At 48.3% G+C, this 17,409-nt stretch overlaps 1 protein-coding gene across 8 annotated transcripts in view; it reads left to right on the top strand.

Moving 5' to 3' along the window:
* LOC133468936 (glutamate receptor ionotropic, delta-1-like) overlaps positions 1-17,409 on the top strand; it is an 82,207-nt gene that overhangs the window by 1,399 nt on the left and 63,399 nt on the right. For 5 of the 8 annotated variants that reach the window (XR_009785588.1, XM_061755349.1, XM_061755346.1 and 2 more), the window contains exons 1-3: positions 166-318; positions 1,020-1,076; positions 6,562-6,717. Coding sequence is in view for 6 of the 8 variants with exons in the window: in XM_061755349.1 (XP_061611333.1) it covers positions 213-318; positions 1,020-1,076; positions 6,562-6,717 (319 nt within the window). In the remaining 2 variants the exon portion in view is untranslated. Of the gene's footprint in view, positions 1-165; positions 319-1,019; positions 1,077-3,526; positions 3,891-6,561; positions 6,718-17,409 lie in introns of those variants that run through there. The other 3 variants (XM_061755348.1, XM_061755345.1, XM_061755347.1) reach the window with 3 other exon arrangements.

Below are 17,409 nucleotides of genomic sequence, written 5' to 3'. Positions count from 1 at the left end.
AACAGAAATGGATTGAAACTTGTTTATTGTATTGTTGAGATTAAAAATGTTCAAAGTTGTGCTATTGTAGTCGTAGCGAGTAGCTAGTTTTTGTTTAGTATGCCACCCACTGGCCATGTATGGCTACTGCACATGGAGGCCTGCGCCTTTTGCAAAGGGTCAAAGGTTAAAAGTAAAATGGCCGCCTGAAGTCAGGTGACTCAGTGGAAACAATGGAGAGCGCGCAAGCAGAACTAAGACAAGAGCGTGCCGAATCCTCTCGGACCCTGCGCGTCCCGGTCGCCGGCTCTTCCGGCTCCTTCCGGCTCCTTCCCTCAGGTAGGCGCTACCGATCGATGCAAACGAGAACTGCCGGACATTCCGACAGCTTCTTCCCTCTTGCCATCAACTTCTTAAACAGCTAACCTACAATTCCATTGCAACAAGCTGGCAATTTTTTTGTCTTGAGTTCGCCGTCACGTTTCTGTCGGACCAATTATGCATTAGTGCTGCGCTCGCTGCGGTCGTCTCGCCACGCTGCACTATTTGCGTATCTGTTGTTGACCAATACTGGCCACTCGTGCCAGAGTAGCATCTGCAACACTTGCACACCGACTGAGGAGTATCTGCACCATTTGCACAATGGACATTGTCCCAGATGATCGCGCTACTCGTCACTTGAAAGCGCATCCACTCCTTGAAGTCTCGGCGCCCTTTGCACAACGCTCATTGCAGCGGACTATTGCAATATTAGTCATTCCAACTGCTCGAAGTGCTCGAGGACTCTGCCTCTTTTTGCACAATTGTCCCAAAAAAACAAACAAAAATAACTAGCAACCCTTTATTGCTCAGTGACTGTTTTCTGTCAATTGACAGAATTGAATTGTCGTACTCGAGCGGCTCCGACTACCGGAGACAAATTGCTTGTGTGTTTTTTTGGACATACTTGGCAAATAAAGAGGATTCTGATTCTGATTTGGACTTTTTCAGCCTTAATTGGAAAGCTTGGAAGATGAGTTAACTTTGATTTTGTATTTCAGCGAGTCATCCGGAAGCCGCTTCCGTCCTGACCTCGCCGCAACGCCGTCAAAGTCAAGGTGAGGGGCTCAGGGGGCCTTCAAGCCCTGCGACAACATGTCCACACGAGCGCAGTTGATTGTCTTCGCCGAGTTTTGTTTCACTAATTATCACCGCTTTGAATTTCCTTCATTGCACAAACACTCGGCAACATTGATTTATGTGTGTGTGTGTGTGTGTGTGTGTGTGTGAGAGAGACAGAGACAGAGAGGAGCGCATGCACACACACACACATCTTCAGAGGGACACTTCGTAAGTGTGCGTAAGTATTAATAATGATTAGACGTATTAAATGTGTGCACACTGATTGGGGGGGACAAAGCACCGCCAGGGGGCAGTGGAGGTCATCAGCCTGGAAGGAGGAGGACGAGTTCATGAAGAAGGTCGGCCTCGTTTTCTTGGTTCGTGAATGACTTCGTAAGCGTTTACAATTTGATGACTTCATGACATCTTGATGTGTTTTTTTTTTCATGACATCCTCATCACTTAAGCGCCTTGTGGCACGATGACGTCATGACCTTGGCGTCGCAAATGAGAATCTGTTCTCAATCACCTTCAGTAACTTTGGACCTTTGAATCAGGACTTCGTGACTTTCACGTCGTGACATTGTGACATTATCATTTTATGACTCCTAAGTTCGTGACACCACCTGATGACGTCACCAGGCTGTGACTTCATGGCGCCATGCTTTGACGCCAATGTCGTTTCAGTAGCACGCACGGACACGAGCTAGCCGTTCCCTAGCTTAGCATTAGCGTAGTGGGACATCGTTAAGCGAGTTGACTTGGAATCCCATTAAAGTCGCCGCCTTGTCCACATTGCAAACTTTCACCATTCATTTGCATCCGTGTATGTGTTTGGGTTCCGCTAGGAGATGCCAACTGAACTGGACTCTGATGGTCCTCATGTTGCCACACAGCAACAACAACACTGAGCGCGACCTCAGCCAAGGCAAAAGATCGGCACGCATTAATTTTAATGTTTTTTTTTTTTTTTAATGCAAAACGTTCAAGTAAAAAAGAAGATTTAGTGCAGATATTGTTAAAAAAAACCAAAAAACTGGAAGTTGAGTTGGACATTCCAAATGATTTGCACGTGCACACATTAGTGAAACAAAAAAAAAGAGCTGTGACGCGAATCTGTAATAACAGCCTGCGGCCAGCAGAGGGAGTGACGCTCCACCAATTGCTCGCTGTGTGTGCGCGTGCGCGCGCGGCCGTGAAGTTTCTCCTATATAACGATAGAAGTCAAGTGATGACATCGGCTCAATTTGGATGCTGATGATGCTGTTTATTGTTGTCATGGTAACCACCACCTGAAGCGCTTCAGTCAGTCTGCAAACTAAGCGCAATCATTCGCTAATTCATACTTTTTGCTTTGGTGGAACATAATCACTTGTCGTTTCAATAATAATGATGAGGAGGAGGATGATAATAATAATAATGATGATACTAAAAATGACTTTGGTGCTTCTTCTCGCTGCGTTACTTTTGCTTGAGTAACATTTTGGATTAATTGTATTTGTGCGAGTAGTTTTAGTGCAGCTTGCGTTTTACTTTGACTTGGTTATTTTGAAGAAACTTCATTATTTTGACTCTCTTACGTTGCAACTTCGTTTCGCTCGCGACTTTTGTTTGGCGCTTTCCGCCAATCCAATTCAAGCTCCGAGCGGCGTTCTACTCGGTTTCGCCGATCAAACGCAGCCGGGAAGTCACATGACCGCGCAGGACGTTTTCAAAAGGAACACGGCAAAGAAGGCGGCGGCGGCGGCGGCGGGAAAAGCCTTTTTCCCGCTTTTCTGCGGTCGGTTGAGCTGTTTCCAAGCGTAAACAAAAAACAAGCGTTCAAGATCAGAATTTCCCTTAATTGTTATTTTATAAAGATTGAATTCATAATTATTGTTGTAGATAAAGTGATATGGTGGAGCAATATCAAAGTTGCACACATTCCAATTTCATATTTTTGATGTTCCTGCTCTGCCAAAAAGAAAACAATACATCAGAAGTTACTAACCGGTTACTCGATGTTTGAGTTCTTTTCTTTTTTTTAAAAATCTGTATACTTATTTTCACATAAATAATAATTTGGAGCACCTGACTTTTTGCTTTTGCGCGAGTCCTATTTTGCTGCATCCGCTCACGGGCGCAAAGACGAGCCCGGACCCGAACCCGGAACCTACGACCCGCGAGGCGCACCGGCTCACACGCCGCCCATCGAGACGCAACTAGTCAAAAATCAACTCAGCCGGATTTTGAAATCCCCCCCAGTAGCGACCCGTCGGGCCCCGGGCATCAACGCCGAGAGAGAGAGAGAGAGAGAGAGAGTGGGGGAGAAAAGGAAAAAGACAGCATGAGAGGTAGAGAATGATAGAAAGGGAGTGAGAGAGCGAGTGAGAGAGCACCTTCCCTCCCTCCCTTCCCTCCTCTCTCTCTCTCTCTCATTCCACACGGCGTGCGGAACAACCCTCGCTCCTCTTCCACCTCTCCCTCCTCTTCCTCCGGTGGCTGGGCTTCTTTCCTTCCTCCGCAGTCCGGAAGCTTCTTCTTCTTCTTCTTCATCTTCGTCATCGTCATCATCATCCTCATCATCATCTCGTTTCCGTCCTGCAGCCTCACTTTGGATTGCTTTCCTTTTTCTTCCCTGGTTTTTCTTTTCTCTCTTCTTTCTTTGCGGACTGAGGACGAAGCGGCGGCGGCGTCTGGTGTCGGCGTGCGTGCTCGTGCGTGCTCGTGCGTGCGTGCGGCCATGGATCTCCGCATGCTGCTCGTGCTGCGCGCGTGCTTGTTGCTGTTCTGTGGACGAGCGCTGCACGCCGACTCCATCATTCACATCGGTAAGGCACCACCGCTCTTTTATTTTTATTAATTTTTTTTTTTTTTTGGGGGGGGGGGGGGATGCGGTACGGTCCTGATGCTGCCTGGCGATGGGTGGGGGCTAGCCCCCCCCCCCCCCCACCCCCGTTGGTGCGTGATGAGGAAGACAAGCTGTTGCTCACTCATTCATTCATTGGCCAGTCGGCTTCATTCAAAGTGGCGCAGTCAGACGGGACGACTTCGTCCAAACATTGCACGACAAAATAGTCTTTGGCATGAAAACTAAGGACGTCATATTTAATGGGAGAAAAACATGAGATGACAAAATAGTAAATAGGATGAAAACACTAAATGTGGATACATGAAATAGGATGTAAACGTGACACATTCGACGTACAGAGCAGAAATCGGGCGTAAGCCTGCTAAATTTGACGTGTTTAGACATCAAATGTCATGCAAACGTGCAGCCGTGCATGTTCAAACCGGAAATACAACCAAAATGCGATGGAAACACATTATACATGCTATATACTATATATATAATATTTACACACACATTACATATTCTGTGCGATATGTGAGACAAAATTCAAAGTATCCATGAAAAAAAAACAAGTTGAAGACCCAGCGACATATTTCACGAATGACAAAGATGTGAAAAGTCAGGTGATGACGTCAGGTCCACTCGGATGCTGATGTTTATTGTTGTCGTGGTAACCGCCACCCCAAGCTCTCGTGCGGTGAGACGTCATCGTTCGTCAGTACAAAGTTGTTGCGAGATGATAATCGTCTTCATCATCGTTACGATGTCTCGGTTTTCTCGGATTTGATACTTTTTTTTGTTCAGCGGAATTTAATGACTGAATGAATTCTGGTCGGCGGGTCGGAGCGGTCGCCGGTTAACGAGATAAAAGTACGGCGAGTAGTTTGAATGCAACGTAAGAGATGGCGGTGGCGAGTTTTCCCCCCACACGTCAATATTATCATCATCGATATCGGCGTCGTCATCGGAATGGCCGCGGTGCCCACCCTGGACTGGTCGCCAGCGGGTCACATCAAGAGCGACAACGGAGCGGTCCCCGGTGAATGTCGCTCTCTCTCTCTCTCGCTCTCTCTCTTTTTGCGAGCGGTCGAGCGAGGCTGAAGTTGCGTGCGGACGTGCGCGTCGTGCCAATGGCGTCGTGACCGAGAGGACAAGCGGCGACTGTTGGGGCCCGGCGAGCCGCTCGCCGTCACCTTGTCATCCAACGGGCTTCAAAAGGGGGCGGGGCTCGGCGGCGCACACGCGCAAAACTCTCGTTTGGAAGCACTGATGATGAAGAAACCACTCAGTTGTTGTTGTTTACCTTCTGCGAGCACGAAAGGCTCTCATTGGTCGGATCCGACACACACACACACACTACTGAAATGCTGTCTCACACTACTGAAAAGTACTCCCAAACGACAACAACATTCCACTCACACACTACTGAAACATTCTCACACACGGTTGAAAAATGATCCGTTGAAACGCTCTCACACGCACAACTGAAAATCTTGCTCTCACACGCTAGCAAAACAATCGCATCTAAAACGGAAATCCTCTCTCACGCACTACTGAAACAGTCTCGCGCACGTTACGGGAATGTTCTCACGCACGACTGCGACGTTCTGAAACTCTACTGCAAATTTATGGCTTGTTGTGTTTCGACATTGGCGAAGACAAAAACGACAGCAACGACCAAAGCGATCTTGTCGAGAGTCGGCGAACCACCAGAAGTCGCTGGACTTCGGCGGAACTTGTCGGATTCTTTTGGAGCTTCCAAACTCGTAGAACGATCAAAACACAACCGAACCCGATGGGAATCGAAAAAAGACAGTTGGCGACTTAACACCAATTGAAAGTACCGACGCACTGCAAGGAAAAACTGCGACCCTCTATCGGCTTACGTTGGACTCGAGCACGTTTTGAAAGCATAAAAGGTGAGAGAGAGAATAAAGTTGACGTTGAGGACTGCGCCTCGCTCGCTAAATCCTGGCGTTTTCCTTCTCGCTCGCAGCTTTGGGCCCAACGAGACCTTGCCGGGAGGAGGGAGGCCGTCCTCCCGTCCTCCCGTCCGTCCGCCCGTCCGGTCACGCATCCATTTATTCATCCCTTTATGCCGGACGTTCAGTATTCACATCAATGTTGTCACGTGCTAATTACGAACATGCTTGACAGTGTGCTGGTACTCAAAGATCAATACAGAGGATGTGATTTGGTTCTAGCTCAGCTTTGGTTTTGCTTCTAGGTCTGGTTCAGGCTTAACTTTGGTTCTGGTCCTACTTCTGGTCGTAGCTTTGGTTGTGCTTCGGCTCTCGTTTCTAGATTTAGTTCTGTTACTAGCTTGGCTTTGCTTCTGGTTCTAGACGCATTCGGATTGTGTTGTTGTTGTTGACATTTTCACATCAGAAGTCACGAATTTTGTCTGGTGCCAAAAATCAAACCGTTTTGAGTGCTTTTCCAAATGCATTGAGGGCACACAATCGGGGAAAACCCAAAAAATGTATGTGCTAGACATTCCAGCGGCACTCCAAAATGGCCAACTGGCGGAGAGCGACGAATTCCCGCCACAACCCGAGTCGCTCTCAATGAACTTCCTCCGAACCCGGAACGAGAAGCATTCCGGCGCCTTTCGGGCTTCTGACTCGCTCGCTCGTCCGTGTCGCCAGGTGCGGTCTTTGAGGAGAACGCGGCCCGGGACGACGAAGTGTTCCAGCTGGCCGTGTCGGACCTCAGCCTGAGCGACGACGTCCTGCAGAGTGAGAAGATCACGCACTCCATCAAACTCGTCGAACCCAACAACCCTTTCCAGGCTGTCCAAGAAGGTAAGCGGCGAGCTTCTACTCGGCGTTCGACGCGGTCTGATGGTTCTGCTGCTGCTTCGGTGCTGCTTGAAGTTCAAGTTCTAGCTTAGCTTTGGTCCTGTACTGATTGTAGCTCTGCTTGTAGCTTAGCTTTGCGTCTGGTTCTGCTCAATATCTTTGGTTCACTTTCAGGCTCTGGTTTTAGCTTGGCTTTGGTTGTCGTTCTAGTTCTGGTGCTAGGTTTGGTTCTGGTTGTACTTCAGTTCCTAGTTTTTGTTCTGCTTCTAGTTTTGCTTGTAGTCTTAGTTCTGGTTCGGTCTGACCTTTGGTCCTGGTTCTCGTTCTAGTCGTAGCTCCGGTTCTAGCTTTGTTTCTCCTTCTAGGTCTGCTTATAGTCTTGGTTCTGCTTCGAGGTGTGGGTCAAGCTTGGGTCTTAGTCAGATTCTGCTCATGAAGATGCTGACACAAGTTGATGCCGACGGATACTGGAATGCGGTGGCGGTGATGATGATGATGATGATGATGTTGCCACGGCGACAGCTGCGCACACAAGCCCGACATCTGTTAGCCATTTCGTTAGGTACGCTCGCACACGTTAACGAAATTCCGGACTGCTGTGAATATTCTGACGCTCGCACGCAGCGAAATGTGGTCGTGAAAATCCTTGTTATCGTTCTCATGTTCCTTAAAACCATTATTGCGATTTGGTGCCGCAATTTGCTTGGTGTTTGTCTGAACAATACTACGGCACCGTATAATGATTAGATTTTTACGTGTGTAAAGTCCATATCCAGTGGTACCGTACCCCGAAGGTTCTGCGCCCCCCCCCCCCCCCCCCCGCCCCGCCTTTCCTTTCTAATAAACCGCTTTGTTTGATAAAAGTGCTGGTGACCAGTCGGACAAACGAGGCTAATTGCCCGCCTGCGATCCGTGTGACTGCGGGCCCAATTAGAGGGAAAATGAAATCCCTCGTTTTGCTTGCGCTGCCCTCGAATCGTTGTGTCCACCTGCCGATGATGATGATGATGATGATGGTGGTGGTGGTGGTGGTGTTGGGAAAGTTCATGTTCTCCACAAAGGAGTTGAAAGTTGAGTTCGCCGTTCCCAAAATGAACGCATTCATCGTTCCTTTTTGCTTTTTGTCAAAATGTTGCTATACAACACGATAGACGGCCGGGCGAAACGAACGCGGCCTCTGTTAGCACGTTAGCACGTTAGCACATTTCATTCATCTCGCCGGGACACGGCGACGTCTCCTCGCTCGCCCGTCCGAGCAGCTTACGAAGCGGCTGAGGAAGATGACAGAGTATGAAATGTATCCAAGGTGATGCACACACACACACACACACACTGGCTAGTGAGTGATGTGAACGTTGTGACAGAGTTACTTTTGGTGCCGCTTGGATTTATTTTTTCACTTTAAAAATTCAACAGTGTCAAGTCATCCGTCTGCCGCCCGCCTTGCAATCGTTTTGTAGAATTCTTTGGGAATTGTTTTTCAGAATTCTGTCTCGGAATGGTGTACAAAGTGTGCGCACGTATTCTGTCGCGTGCGCGCGCGCGCAAAATGACACCCACACAAAGTTCCAAGGCGTCTTATCGCGAACGGTGTTCGGTCGGGCAGACTCCGAGCGACTCGCTGAAGGAGAACGCCACCGGACCTCCGTGAGCCGTGCGTGACTCGTCCAGTTTGAGGCGCCGGAATCAAAGGCGAGAATCCCGGCAGCTCTGAGATTTGCACTCGATAAGACGCCGCGTCCCAGTTTCTGCGCCGAGCGTTTGAGCTTGCGTGCGGCGCCGAAGAAATGTTCGCTTGGAAGCGACACCCGAACGACGGCAACGGCGCGTGAATGCGACGCGCCGCCTTCGAGAGGTTGCGGCGATCGTACGTACATTTTGGTTCTACTTTATTGAACATATACGAACAATTCAACAGCAAGAATGGTTGCTAAAAAAAAATATAAATAAAAATGAAAAACCACACAAAACCAAGTGAAAACCACAAAAATAAAAGTAGAAGCCAGCAGTAGATTTTGTTATTATTGTTATTCATTATTACGTGTGAACAGTTGCCCCTGCAATTGATCGTTACATATTGTTATCAACAAATGAAATTTGAAATCACTCGTCAAGCAAAATTGTGGCACGCAAATATATGGTATACTACTGTACAACTACTCAATAATTGTTCAGGGTTTTGGTGGAAAAAAAAAAGCTTTTACGATCTAGTGAAGGAAATAGCAATTATGGTACATATTTTTTGAAGTAGACGCACTTTTTTTTTTTTTGCTGGGATGGGCCACATAAAGTCATGCGGCGGGCCGGATCTGGCCCCCAGGCCTTGCGTTTGACACCAGTTCTCAAGGTCTTGGAAAATAGCGGCTGCGTGTAAAAGTATCGCAAGAGTCGAGGCGGCGACTCTTCTCGGCTTCGGAGTGTCGAACTTCACCGCAAATCAGCTTTGCCGTTTGCCGTTTTCACGCCGATCTTCATGCGAGTGCCGACGCGCACGCGGCGAGCTCCTTTGGGGTTGACATGGCAACCGCGGGGAGAAGAATCAGTCAGCGGTCGGTGCGTCCGGGAGCCACCTGTGCGGTCCTCTGCAACCGCACGCGCACAAAAAGCGCAGTTCGAAAAACTGCCGTAGACGCACAGTCACAAGTACGCATTTGAGAAACGCAGTCACAAACACACAGTGACAAGTACACGCGTTGGCAAACGCACAGTTGCCAAACGCGATGTTTTGCAGAGCGATGCATTCCATTTTGTTTGTTTCACTTTTGTGTTCTTCCTCCAATTTGTACTGACAGAATCCAAAAAGCGCCGTTGAACTCAAACAGCACAAAGTCGTGTTTCCGTTTGTGTCCGTCGTCGACGCGGCGCCGCTTCACGAATAAAGGCCGGATTGAAGATGGCGTGCCCGGCTAATAAGGACTCATGTATCATTGATGCGCCATCGATGAATTATGAACAAACTCGGGCTGCCGCCTGGTTAGCGCGCGACAAAACGCCGCCGCAACACGACAACATCGTTAGCACGCGCGCAAAAAAACGCACACGTTCTTGTTGCCAGTTCATAAGTGGCCAGGTGAGGCATTCTCGCGTGTTGGCATGGCAACCGCTAAGTCTTGTTCTATATTGATGAATGTTTGTTGTTTACCACTTACCACGCGCGCGCGTTTGTTGGTGCCCTGTCTCTCTCCCGGGCAGCTAGCAGCTAGTTAGCACGCGCACGCGCACGGGCCTTGTACAGCATTTGGATGGATGTTGCAAGAAACCACAAAATGTTTTGTTCTGGGACAGCATGCGCACTGAAACGACCACAAGAAAGAGTAGATGCTCTTTCACCGGGAAAACAAAGTTTGCTTCTAGCTTCTCCGCTCTTTAGTACACTGAAAAAAAGGAAAGACGAGAAGAACTGAACGTTTTTTGAATCCCTCACAGCTACTATTTGAGCTTCCACTCGTAAATCTTTTGGACTCATGAATTCAGTGGAATCAAACCAATTCTTTCAAGTTCTCTGAATTTAAAATACTTCATTCTGAAAATAAGAAAAACAAATGATCCTTTCAGTTTCACTTGAAAGATTTGACTTCACAAAATCATTTGTAATGTTGGCACCAACTACTTTTTGAAGTTGTCTGAAAAAGCTTGAAATGTGTCCATTTGCGTGCTGGCGGCTTTCCCAGCGGACTTTGTGCGCGATTCAAACCCCGAGGCTCAGAACTGTGAGGCGATCCCGCTAACCGCTAGCACACCGTGCTGCCCAAATGCGGCCTTTGAAGACCACGTTTTGCCCGGCCTGCGTAAAAGTCCAAATCCTGATTGTCGCCCTCCAGAAGATGAAAGTGCCACAAGATGTCTTCCTCTAGTCTTGTATTGTTGTTGTTGTTGTTTTTTGTTGTTTTGCGCGACACGACGCGAACGTGAGCGTCGGAGGGTTAGCGGCCATCAAAAACGAGACCGAGCCCAAGACGACGGGAAGCGCCGCGGCCGCCGGCCGGCCGGCCGGGTGCTCGTCCCGCCCGCTCGCTCTTCCCGTTTATCCGAGCGCGGATGTAATTATGGCGACTTTGTGAAGCCGAGCGGCGCGCGCGCGGTGTCGCTTTGTTTGCTTTTTGCTCTTTAAGTTGCGCTCAGGCGCCGCTCGCGTTGCCGTTAAAAGCTCTATGAAAGCCGCCCGAGCGAGACCTCCCGTCGCTCGTCCCCTTCCAACGTCTCTGTCAACTCGCGCCGCGTTCTTTCGTTCTGCTGGTTTTTTTTTTCTTTCTGACATTTGTTTCAACATTTACTTTGACTATGAAAACAATACCAAAAATGTTTTCAGTGTTCAAAAAGAAGTAGGAAGAAGTCTAGACCTAGGTAGGACTGAATGGAACAGTCCTTAACTGGTTCAGGTCCTGCCTGGAGGAAAGGAGATAATTTGTAACCATTGGCGTGTTCAATCTCATCCAATGGCGATGACCTATGGGGTCCCTCAAGGGTCAGTTCTTGGACCCCTCCTGTTTACCCTGTATATGCTACCCTTGGGTCAAATTCTTCAGAACTTTAATGTTGACTACCGTAGCGATGCAGATGATAACGATGCAGTTATATCTCCAGATGAGGACAGTTCAACTGAGGTGTTGTGTCACTGTCTCGAATGGATCATTGGATGAGCCAAAATGTCTTCAATTAAACCACAACAAAACGGAGAGAATTGTTTTTGGCAATAAAGAAAAGAGGATCGCTGTAAGTTAATACCTGGAGTCACATTCTTTAAAAACCAAAGCCCAAGTCCGAAACCTTGGTGTATTGATAGATTCAAACCTGACTTCATTTCAAATCAATGACTAAAACTGCCTTCTACCATATGAAGAACAAATCCAGAGTGAAGGCTTGCATGTGTCAAGCAGACCAGGAGAAGCTCGCCCATGCTTTTATCTCACGTAGACTTGACTATTGTAAGAGTCTTCTGACAGGACTCCCCAAAAGAGCGTTAAACAGCTGCAGCTCATTGAGAATGCTGCAGCTCGGAACAAAGAGGTCAGAAAATATGACTCCAATTCTAAAGTGTCTACACTGGCTCCCGGTCAGCTTCAGAATAGATTTGGAAGTTCTGCTACTGGTCTATAAATCACTAAATGGTTTAGGTCCGGAATATCAAGCCAGCGATGGATGGTGCTCGAGCACCGCTTGGGGTTCATCTGCCACTTTTTTAATATTCTCCCCCATGCGACCCGAACCTCCGTCGTCGTGTTGTTCTCCTCACCCAACTCACTTCCTGCGGGCTGCGTACGCGTAGCGGTGTCGCAAAGCCGGCCGGCGCGTGTCGACGCGCCGGCCCGGCGGCGAGGCGGCCGCGCTTTGACGGATCGCTCCGGACATTCCGATAATGACTCGCCGGGGCTTGTCGCTTCCGCTCGGCCGGGCCTGCGATCGGTCGGCGAGGCGGCGCGCGTGTGCGAGGGGACGCCGCCCGGCCCGGTTCGGTTCCACTCGGCCGGTCGGTGCTGAGCGGGTGCCGGACGAGGCCGTCGGGCTCGATCTGGCGCTTTGGCCTCGTGGACCAAACGCTTCCTTTTCCAGCCTCGGTTCGCTGACATCCTCCGGCTAGCGCGAGACGCTTCACACGCGCTGTCGCACATCATACGGAACGGGACCAGACGCGGGCACGCGCACGCTCACGTGCTCCCGCTTGCGCACACACATGCACGCACCTTCACACACTCACGGTCATAGCCAAGTCACGCGTACTAACACACACACTCACACATGCATTGCACACAGGCACGTTTCTGGTGGGAAGTGTTTACGTGTTGCGCATTCAGACTAATCGATCCCAACCAGCTTTGGCTTGAGAGTCACAACAGCAACTTTATTGATAGACATGCGTGTGCGTGTGTGCGCGCGCGCGCGTGGACATCGGAACAATCGATGATGATTATGATTGTAACCACGTGACGACGTCTTCAGTTCTGACATGAACCCTCCGGGATGTCATTTCACGTTACCATGGTAACGGTGGCTGGCTGTAACACACACTCACACGCGCACGCACACACACAGAAAAATATTGGAGGTCCATTCATCGAAAAGCGAGCGAGCTGGGCGGCGAGCCGGCTTGCGATGGACAAGGAAGAAGAATGAAGTATAGAATCAAAAATGTGACTTTCCCGGGGAACACGAACGAACGAACGAACGAACGAAACGGGGATGTGACTGTCAGCGGGCCTTCGCAATCCGGTTGAACCGACTAGTCGACTCCGCATCGACGTTTAAGGTTTAACGTGGGCCAGCCCCGCCTCGGTCCCGCCGATTTCCTCGAAGACGATCTGCTGCGCGCGTCAAACTCTTTAACGACAGTCAACGGTTAAAATTCGTGCGCCCCAAACCGGAAATGCGTGACGAAATCAGACAACAGACAACATGAAAGCAACATGAACTATTTGCTATTCCTCCCACTCATCTAAAATTAGACATGCATTTTTATTGTTATTATTTTATTTTTTTTTACTTCAAGGAATGTGGCGACCAGCATGCGCGGTGGGGCAGCTCCCTGGCGCCCTCTATTGGCCAGCCGCCACTGATGAGAAGCGTTCACGAGCCGCAAAATGAAGCCCGAGTGTCTCGTGAATATTTGCCGTTTGCTTGTTGCCGTGGTGAAGTCGTCACGGAGATGAGACAAATTCATTCCAAAGTAAGCAAAGCTCCTTCGTTATGATTGTTCCTGAAAGGGGGTCGTCGCCGCCACCCCTCCGGGCCGACTCGAAAATATTTGTTCCTACAAATAACAACAATGAAACAACTAAATTCAGTCTTATTGAATTGTGTATTTTCTTTGTTTGAGAACGCACGCGACTGAGGTTCTAGCCTGTCGTTCGCTCATCGAGCCGTCGAAGGTACAAATGAGGACATTTTGTGTGTGCGCGCACGTGAGCATTTTTTTCTGCTGACATCGGCAAAGCGTCTCAACGCTTCATGGACGACGTCATCGCGCTCTGCTGCGATTGGATAAAGGTACAGGCTACTTATGTTGTGTGCGCGCGTGCGTGGTGCGGAGCGTCCTCGCGCACGGTAAACGAGGCGCGGAAGGCCGCGGGTGTATTTATATGAAGAGCGCTTGCCAGAAAACGGAATCCATCAATTGAAATGAAGCCGATCCGGCGTCCACCCTGGACTGGTCAAAGGCCACTTTTAGACAAAATGAAAGTTATTAAAACAGTATTTTGAAAAGTCATTGCAATGAATGTGAACAGAAAACAATTGCAAGCTTAAATTGTATCGAAATCTCGTTAGCGCCTTCACACGATCACGCCGAAGTCGCTCCATCTGCACCGCACGAAGGCTGAATTCTTCTTCTTTTGTCCGATTGTCTTCAGTTTCATCTTCTTCGTCATCTGCAAATAAAGATGATTCTGATTGTGACTCCGATTCCGATTCCGATTGTGATCGTGCGGCGGCGCCGTGAGCTTTTAGCCACTTTCATTCGTTCCGTGACCGATATTGCAAAACACTTGCGCGGTGTTCCCTCGCTGCTATTGTGGATTTAGCGCATTGCCGATTGCTGATTTTTCAGACTCATATTGCGCATAATTTGCCATATGGCAGCATTTTTAGTGTGTGTTATTTTTTGGGGTGGTAAAAACAAAAAAAAACACTTCCTAGCCTAAGACATTAAAACTGTAAAAAAAAGAAAAATGCATAACACATTCCATAATTTCTCATGCATGTGCACCCCCCCCCCCCAAAAAAAAATCAAGTCGACAGATTCTAAATAGGTCTAAAGAAAATGGAAAACAAATATTTTGCTTTGTATAAAAGTAAAGTAAAGCTGTGAAAAAGAGGTTCTACTGTAATGTCTGTTACGAATAAATGTTTGCCGCTCGTTGTTGTTGTTCCGACTAATTGTTGTCGTCTTCTTTCTTGGTCTTCTTTTCTGCCTTCTTTTATTGTTGCCCTGGTTCTGGCCGTCTTCTATGTTGTAGTCTTGATTTCTATTCGACGTGCTCTACTTCCTTCTCGTTGTTGTTGTCGACTTCGTCTTCTTGTTCATCTTCCTCTTTGTCATCTTCTTCTTCCTCGTCTTGTTTCCGTCGCATGAAATATTCACGTCGCCCTCAGGCGGCCGTTCTGCGGCGGCGGATCCCGGCCGCTATCGCCGCGACGATCTGCGCCGCTCGCTCCCCCCTTGAACCCGAACGCCTTCCGACGCGAAGGAAAATCAAACCAAATCCTGAATCCTTCGTTCCTTCTCATTTTTCCTTTGTTCCTTTGCTTGCCATCGTCGTATCCTACCTTTCATCCTTCCTCCCCTTCCTTCCTTCTTTCCATCCTTCCTACAGTACCTTCTATCCTTTCCTCCATCCATTGCCAGTACCTTCTTTTTCTTTCTTTCTTCCTTCCTTCCTTCCTTCTTTTTCTTCCTTCCTTTCTGCCTTCCTTCCTTCCTTCCTTCCTTCTTTTTCTTCCTTCCTTCCTTCCTTCCTTCCTTCCTGCCTTCCTTCTCATGCGTTCCAAATGTGGGCCCAAATCCCTGCAGGCGCCATCCGGAATGTCGTGGAAAGTCTGCGGGCGCCGTTCCAAGCTGCAACCAAACTTTCTTGAAAGGTTCCTGAAAATACTCGTCGTCTATTGGTCGTTCTGACGCGGCGAAGTCGTTTGTGCGCCGACGCGCGACATACGCTTCGGCGGTGTTTAGCGGCTGACTTATTTATCGCTGTTTATGGAGACGTATACGGCGATTGGCCGCTAAAAGCGTCGGGGCTTTGAATAATGCAGACGCGAGGCTTTTATTGTCTTTTGTGTCACTTGCATTTTGCAAGGAGGCCTCGTGTCGCGGTTCATTTGGCACGCGGCGGCGGCGGCGGCGGCAGAATGAATAATTGAGCGAAGATGCCGAGGAATCGTCGTGGTCAACCTCGGCAAAACCACTCCGACAAAAAGCCACGCTTGTTTCGTCCGTCGGTTAGGCCCGGGGTCGGCGCCGGGCAACCTATGGTCCGCGGGCGACACTCGGCCCGCTCTCTTCCTTAATCTGGCCCACCGAGCAGTTGCATTATTAACCGTTTTGGAATATTTGTCGCATTCATTTAGCCACTTTTCCCCTTCAAAGGGTTCATAAATGTTGAAAAACATTAGTAATATAACATTTAAAAAAAACCATTTCTTTTAATTATTTTTTAAAAATAATTATAAATAATAAACAAAAAAAATAATAATCGTGGCAGCAATCCCCTCACCGGGGATTGCTGCCGTCAAGCTGAAGAAGGAGTTTTATCGGGCTTTTTTGCCCTTTTGGCCCTGTGTTCGCCCAAAGTGTGGAAAGTGTAAATAAAGGCGAGATAAGAAAGCTGTTGTTAACAAGCACCAAAGAATGTCGCCGCCAAAAATGCTGAAAAGGGTCCAAAACGTGTTAGCGCGACGCACAACATACGAAATGACGACAAAGGGTGGAAAAGTACAAATTAAGGAGAACATTTGCTGAACTCTTGTAACATGCTGCCAACCAATGGGCGTCTTTTTCGTGACACACTTTTATTATTGTAATATGACACATTTTATTCTGGAAAAGAGGCCTTTGATCTCTAAAAAGTAGGACTATAGTCTGGAACAAAAATAAGGGCTTTTGTTCTAAAATAAAAAAAAAGTCTTTATTCGTTTGGGTATGTCCGCTATATGACAGCCCTTTTGATTGGCTCGAAGCGATGGTAGGGAGGAGTCATTAGTTTGTTTTATCGTCACGCCGGTCCCCAGACGTAACAATGAACTTTTAAAATAATTAGACATCATTTCAACAACAAATTGTTTCAGGCGTGAATGAAAACGTGTTTTGGTTTGCGATTTATTTGTCTCGTGTCTGCATCAAAAGCCGACTTTGTGACCTGTGCCCAAATCACAGCAGGTCAACGGCGGCGACCTCTCGCGTTGCCATGGAAGATGAAAACTCCCAAACTTTTTTTTCGGCTTCCGCGACGTGACTCGCTCTGGTCGGATGAAAGGTCACCGCGGCTGGGAATCGTTCTTCTTTTTTGCCGATAGCAAGCGCGCGGTCGTAATGAACACTTTCCCACCTCGACGACTCCTTTGTGCACGCACAATAGTCGAAGTTAGCGGCCGGCCCTCCAATAAACGTGTGGCCTTTAAAGAAAAGACAGACCTAATAAGTTCAAGAAAAAAAACACATTGACTGGACACTTTACAGGGAACTCACTTTCCTAATCACATCAGCATGCTTTTTAACACGCGCGCACGCACACACATGCAATAAAATGCACATGGAATGCAACACAACACACCATAATATGTACTGTATTGTAACACAACACAAGTTAACACAGCATAAAGTCACACAAAATCGAGTATTACTCACATTGTCATGTTACGCACCGTGCCGCACGATGCAAGCTAACGCAATATAACGCAGGGTGCGGCAGGCTAGCGCATTGGAATGCATCGGCAGTGTGACGTAACACAACGGAATGCACAATCTTGTGTTACGTGCATCGTTATCGTGCGCAGTCAAATGCACAATGCATTAGGGTGTACGCAGTCGAACGTGACACGGCGTAGCGTACCACGACAATGTGACGTGACATAACGTGACACGACAATGTAACGTGACATAAGTCAACATGGCGTAACGTAACACGCCGTAGCGTAACACGACAATGTGATGTGACATAACTCAACATGGCGTAACGTAACACGGCGTAACGTAACGTAACGTAACAC

Source organism: Phyllopteryx taeniolatus, chromosome 19 (genome assembly GCF_024500385.1).
Source record: "Phyllopteryx taeniolatus isolate TA_2022b chromosome 19, UOR_Ptae_1.2, whole genome shotgun sequence".
In the NCBI taxonomy this organism is placed as follows: Eukaryota; Metazoa; Chordata; class Actinopteri; order Syngnathiformes; family Syngnathidae; genus Phyllopteryx; species Phyllopteryx taeniolatus.
This window is presented reverse-complemented; position numbering and strand designations above follow the sequence as displayed.